Source organism: Castor canadensis, chromosome 9 (assembly GCF_047511655.1).
Source record: "Castor canadensis chromosome 9, mCasCan1.hap1v2, whole genome shotgun sequence".
Taxonomy (NCBI): domain Eukaryota; kingdom Metazoa; phylum Chordata; class Mammalia; order Rodentia; family Castoridae; genus Castor; species Castor canadensis.
The window spans coordinates 112,192,409-112,199,423 of NC_133394.1; the positions used below are offsets into that span (position 1 = coordinate 112,192,409).

Sequence of the window (7,015 nt, forward strand, 5' to 3'; positions counted from 1 at the left end):
TAATCTGTGTGGACAGTATAAAGGGGTAAAGCAATGTTGCATAATCCATTTGGTTTTTTTAGACTTCTAGGTTGCTCCATGGGAGTCCTTCAACTCAGCTTATCCTCTCTGCTGCATTTCCACTACAACAGAGCACCTTCCCTCCATCACATCACCAGCAACAGCAGCAACTTAGTCGGCATAGGACTGACAGCTTAACTGATCCTTCCAAGGTTCAACCACAGTAGCACACATGCTTCCTTCCTCTCTGATGCCAGGGAAGGAAGGAGATGGCCTGTAAGGAGTTGCTCAGATAACATGAAGACAGAAGGAAAAGTTCCAGCAGTTTCATGGGATATAGTATCCAGTGCTGTTGTTCCTGGAATTAGTTGGTAGGAAAAATGCTACCTAGTGCTACTACCAACTAGCAGGAGATGATCATAGGGACATAGCCAATTCTGACAGTGTTTCCGTCATCTGGATACTTTTTGATGGACAAGGAGTATACTGCCAAATTTAAGAAGCTCAGCTGAGATAACCTCTAGGGAATCAGAAAGGCACTAGCAATGTTAGTAACTTTTAGTGGCTCTGTGCCTGGTATCAAGTGTTAACAGAGGACATACCACTGCCGTGTCAGGGGTTTGCTTACAATGATGCCATGAAGATAGTCCAGTAGTTAGTAGTTCTCTCCCCCACCCCAACCTCTCCCTCTTCAGATAATGATGGAACAGTAATTACTTTCGGAATGTTGTGTGAGTTTAAATTCTTTATGTACAGATGCTGTAAAAATATGTATGTCTGGATGAAGGAGAGAAAGCAAACACTCTATATGCTGCATGAAAGCATTATCTCTTCCTTAATAGGTATGAGTACATTTCATTAGAGTTTCACACCTTGTAAAAACTGATACAGCCTCTGTTTTTCCTTTTGTTTACAACATAATACTGTCTATTCACTTTTCCGGGGCACAAGTCTTTTTGTTCGTACTTTAGCTGTGATGTCACAGTTTGTTCAGTGAGCTATGATGTGCTGCTGGGAATGAATTTTTTCAGGTTAAATTATTAATACAACAGGATTTTCACGTTACTCAAAAAATCCCTCATTTCATTATTTTTCAATTATGTTTGAAAATGGGATTTGCACTGCTTTATTTTAGATGATTGGGAGTTTGATCACATATTTTGATACATTTCATTGTTGGAAATATTTATGTAAATGTTTTTCAACAAGCCTGAAAGTAATGTCAAGAATGTTTCAGTTATAGGAGTAAAGTTTGCACACAAAACATTTTAGGCACTTTTTAACATTCTCAGTTGTGGGAATTTTAACTTTTAGCATTTGTTCAAATCTTTTTATTATCCTTCACAATTTCAGTGCTTCTTTTAGTCAGAAATGATTCAGGGTTATTTGGGGGGTGGGGAACAACCCATAGTGCCTTGATTTGAATTCAGGTGATAACTCACCATCTTGAACTCATTGTTCGGTTTCAGTAGCAGTTTTGAAACCTTAGTGCATTTTTAACAGCATGAAGGTGTCAATGTCATCATTCTCCTGAGTTCCCATGAAGACTGCTACAAACCTCTTGATCTGGGATACAAATAATTTAGAAATAAAAGAGAACAGTCTAATATTACCACAACTATTAATGTGATCCAAAAATTGTTTTCTAAATCAGTATCTTTCTTTAAAGGTAAATAGTCATTTAAGAATTACCAGTAAGTATTTGCTCAATATGATCTTGACATTGTTATCCAAAAGGGGTAGAAACTGGTTTTACCCTCATTACTCATAGAATATTGTAATTCACATGCTTTCTAAACATGGACTAAGATTTCACCTGGCAATACTGTATCCTAAAGGTAATAAGTTCCAACACAAGTTATATACATTTTAAAAACATTTTTTAGATTTTATGGTACTAATAATGAAATTTACAATTATAGAACAAAAGGTTAGTGGAAAATATCTGTAATATAAAAACTACTGAGAAAAGGGAGGACAAGTATAATAAATTAGAATTGATCTTAAAAGAAAATGTATATCAGAGATGAGGCTGCTAAGCAAAGGTTTTGAGCACTGAAAATAACAGACTGCAGAATTGCTAGATGAAGGGCTTTGCGGAATGCTGAGTTGGTTCTTTGCCCTCAGCTTTGCCATCATCCTTAAGGGATATCTTTGTTTTCTGTCAAAACAAAACTATATGTGGCCACAATTAAATTAGGAGAGTATAATGTTGGGGAAAAAAAAAAGAAAATTGGTACATACCCTTCTACAAAAGAAGTGAGATGCCAGCCAGTATTTGACATATCATGGGAGTTCTTCTAGCTGAATGATCACCCAGAAGAGTTTCCTGACATTCCATTGTCAAGAACAGTTGTTGGAACTTGTGTGTACTACTTGAGTATCATACATATGCACAGCAAAACTGATGTAAAAATGCAGCAGCAACATTGCTTTTCTCCTTTTCCAAACTGCCTTTCTCAACCTTATGTATCTGAGTTGTGCCTCATTTATTTATTGGCAATACAGTGATAAGGAGTTAGCTAACAAAAAGATACGAAAAAACTAAGTAGTACCCCTCTAAAAAAATGAACTGTGAATACTCTGTACTTAACAAAAGCAAAGCGTAAGACAAGCCACAAGGTAAATTGGTAAGCTATTTGCTTACTCACATTTTCCTACCCCAGCCCCTTCAAATATTTTCCTCTTCACAAAGATGGAGAGGAAATTCAAATTTACTTCATAATTTCTATTCTTCACAGCTTACCTTTTTCCTGAAAGTAAATAGTCGCTAATTTGAAAGGAGCAGTTAGCTGCTAACTTTGCTGTCAGTGTGGAGAGTTGTGTTAGAAGAGCTACCCCCCTTTTCTTCTGGCCTCCCTTGAACTGGAACAGTCTTCTCTCCCTTGAGACTTGAGCATTCAGAGAAGTTTTAGCAGTTGCCTGTTTTTCATGCATTTCTGTCGCCAGAGTTCTTAGTTAAAATCCCAGATCTAAGTCATGAAAAGATACCAATGGGGAACACCCTTCAGCTTCTTAAAAATCTAACCTTTCCCTTGCTTGACTCTCACAGGGATTCAGTTCTTAAAAACATTGTGTCCTGGTGGTGCTTTTTAGGTAAGAAACTCGAGGTAAAGGACAGATGCTAGTTGCTCTGTAATTTGTTTCCTTGCTTTGGACTTCTATGGTGTGGGTTGAGTCTGTGTTGGTTAACTAATACAAGTGAGAAGAGCAAGGACTAACAGAGAGTGGTGTCAAATCAGAAACTAAACACTATACAAGTGCTCCATTGTTTTGAGTGGAAAATATGGAAGGAGATACAAATAAATACTACAGTTCAGGCTCCACACTCCAACCTAAATTCAGGGGGTAATTTTTTTAGTGTTGTGCTCTACTTTGTCACTTGGCTATGGCTTAGGAATGTACTAGTAATAAAAGGATGCCAGTGACTTTGAATGGCTTGTTATAGAATAACAGTGCAGAATAGTGAACGTGTTTGATTCTTTAGATGTGTGGTAGTTGTTGGTCATTGCCTTAAAGCAGTCTCTTGAAGTCAGGCGTACTGAAGCAGTCCAGCTCTATAAAGGGCATTGGGTTGAAGAATGATGACCCTTGTTCAAGAAGCCTTAGAAAGGGACCCTTAAAATGGTAGTCTATCAAGGTGGAGATGCTTTTCATCTGGGTATCACTTTGCTTAAAAATGTTTCCACTACATCGAAGCAAACTTTTTAAGTGGGTGCAGATGACATTTTACTTTCATATTTCTTTTTTTTTTTTTTTCCTATTTCTTTGGTGAAGAAATAGGAATAGTGAAGAAATAGAAATAGTGAAGGTTTGTTGCTGAAGATTTGTGTAAAACTCATTCAAGTCTACATTTCCAATATCTGTGGCTCTGTTCTTAGTCCCAAGGAGTCTGTATTGGAAGGTTTAAACACTGGATATTAATATTGCTGAGTGTGTCTAGCCAGGAGTTAAGCTGGTTGGAACTTTTCAGTGGTGGAGAACACATAGCACAAGGCACTTGCCATTTTAATAGTGATTGGAGAAAGAGACCTTTTAAGTTTGTCTGGATTGGGTGAGCATTCTTCTAAAAGGAGCTTCTGAAGTAATTGCAAAGGAAAAGAGTTGACTATTTTTATAGCATATTTAATATATTTGTATATAACTGAGTATAGTAGGAATCCTCCACATACCTCCCACTTTTCTAATTTCCTTCTCCTTTTGCCATAGCCCTAGTATAGCCTCATCCACATGGGTAATGTGCCTATTGTCAGCCTACCAAAAGATAGTGCTGCTGCTTTTTCAGACAGGTGAGATCAGACTCTCATGCCTGGGGATCCTTTATGGGAGGAATAGCACACATTTAAACAACATACCACAGTCTAAAATCATTTTGAAATGTAACAAGCACTTTATTGCAATTATTCATTTTGATACAGTTTATTATCTTAGGCATTAACTATTTCTAAAGGATCCCCAAATCATCACTTAGGTGAAATTATGACACATTTCTGAGAAATGTTTAGATCCAGTGAACCGTAGAAGGTTTATGGGAGTGATTTCAAAGTAGCCAAATGAACTCTGATTTTTATTTTGAATGTGGTAGAGTCAAGAGATTGTGGATGCCTAGTTCATTTAAACACTATTGTAAACCTATCTTGCCTATTGTGTGGACACCAAAAGAGACCAATGAGCCTGTTTTATTTTCAGAGGTCTAGGAAAATTGCATCTGTGTGAGTAGATATACAGAACTAATCTAAAAGTGACTGGTAGTAATATTTTAGAATACGGTAATTTCAGGAATTATTCTGAGTGTTTTAAATGTGCCCTGAAATGTTGGCATGTCATTTCAGTGTTTCCATTTGAATTGCTCTTGTAACTTTTTTTTGCACAAAAAGGACTGAGAAAAAGACTGCTTTGGTTGAAGAAGAGAGTATAATTTGGTCTCATTTTTAATGTCTCCGGTAGAAACACTGGGGATGAATTTTGTTGATATAGTTATTAATTCAGGATATTTAAAACAGTGTTGAACAGCTCACAAGAAACTAAGCAAACTTGGATATTTAAAAATTAAAATACTTTCTTTCCATGTGACTCTTTTGCATAGTTTTTTCCCCCCATTGCCATAACTTACACTACATTCCTTATTTTTCTTAAATACTTTGCAGGTTTTGTTTTGAGTATTTTAACAATATTTTATAGAATGCCTCCTGGGTTTTCCCAGGGAAACATTCTTTAGTGAAGTAAGATAGTTACATAGTTTCTGAAGAGACTATTAAGTGAAATACCATCACCACCACCAGCAAACACTGAGGTGCTGCATTAAGTGACAATCAAAATAGTAAGTATTTAAGAACATCTAGAAAGTATTGAAAGAAGCAGTTGCTTTGAAAGCAGTTCTCTGGGGTTGAATGAAAATGGCTAAATGTATTTATATTTTTAAATATCTTTGCATTGTTTTCTTTCTCATCAGTGATTTCAGTGTCATGTGTTTAATTTGTGATTTTCTGTTTGCATCATTATCGTGTGCTTGGAGAACTGGCTGTTATTTGGGATACTCACAAAGCCCTCTTACTGACTGGACAATCCGAATCTGTTCACCTTAGGATGGCAGTGAAGGGCCCGTATCCACGTGCCCCTGCATCTGCCTCCTGCTCGCAGCTGATTTAAGAAAAGATATAAAAAGGTAACTCCTTATAGCTCTGCTTCACGTAACGCTAACCTTTTTCTAGTTTCACTTGTTGCCTTCTCTATTTTATGGTTACTTCCCCAGCACAGCCAAAGGCCAGTATGACAGAACTAGTGGCACATTTGCCTCTGTTTTACCCATTTGGGAAAATGTTATTAAAACAGTTAGCATCTCTTCTAACAGTTGTCATTGTCATATCCATATTAAAGTCTTTAAATATAGATGGAACAATATATATACAATGAAAACTATTACAAAAGCTTGGTGTCATATAGTTGTAGTCTTCTGAAAACAAAACAAAAACCAAACCTCCACACACAGCAGAGCTTCAACATCTGAAGCCTAGATCTCCTTCCTGTCCATTGCATTGGAACATAATCCTTCACTGTAAGCTTGGGAATCCCACAGGCAAAGGTACAGCTCACACACAGGGATTCCTTAGACAATGGTAATAAAAACACTGTCAATCAGAGGTTGGATGTGATGATGTAAAAAATGTTTTAACTCTGAGGATTAAATTGAAGATAGGCTATTTTCACATGTACGCTTTTAAATCTTAAGAAACAAACTGTGACATCACTTTACGAAATGACATTCAGATGTTCTGTGTATTTTTTGAGTTGGCTTGTACTGGTCCAAGTTGACTGCTGGCAATGGTTGTGCCATTTCTAAGAAGTTAAGATGTAGGAAAAGCTATGTTATCAAACTAATGTACAACTAGACAATCATCTCCAAGCAAAAAAAAATAAAATCGAGGAAATGTCTTTAAAAAAAAAAAAAAAAGTCATCCAGAAGAGCTCTGAACTCTATTTTAGCATGGTTTAAGTTGGGGAAGGGCCTCAGTATGGCACTTTATTCTTATGTAAAGGTTGAAGCCCAAAGAGAAGTTACATTAGTGTGTGTTGAAACCAGATAGTGCAAAAAAAAAAAAAGGTTTTATCTTTGTAAATTTTTGTCAACTCAGTTGGTAGTTGTAAAAACATGCACCAAACTCTTTCTAATGTTCTGTGTGGTTCCTAGCTCGTTGTTCTTGACATTGCTGTCCTTACTGCTTGGTTCTGGGTTTAAGTAAAACAGTAGATGCAAGCCCATCAAGTCTTACTTCCCAAAGGATGGAGCTATAAATGGCTACTATTCTTTGAATAAAAATACCTTTATTTCCCTAAAGCAAACATCTAAATGAAATCCAAATTACTTTACAAAAATGAGATAGGCATTTTTCAGGTTTTCTGCCAAAACCCTAAATTGTTAGATGCATGAGGAATAATGAATGGTTTTAACGGTGCTATATTAGGTTCCCTGATTTTCATGAGCTATGTTTAGAAATAGAATATTATGGATCATCGT

At 36.5% G+C, this 7,015-nt stretch overlaps 1 protein-coding gene across 6 annotated transcripts in view; it reads left to right on the forward strand.

The window, feature by feature from the left end:
• Clock (clock circadian regulator) overlaps positions 1-6,631 on the forward strand; it is a 107,748-nt gene extending 101,117 nt beyond the window's left edge. For all 6 annotated transcript variants that reach the window (XM_074042212.1, XM_074042216.1, XM_074042218.1 and 3 more), the window contains one exon: positions 63-6,631. In XM_074042212.1, coding sequence (XP_073898313.1) covers positions 63-227 — 165 coding nt within the window. In that variant the 3' untranslated portion in view covers positions 228-6,631. The remainder of the gene's footprint in view (positions 1-62) is intronic.
• The last annotated feature ends 384 nt before the right edge of the window (positions 6,632-7,015 follow it).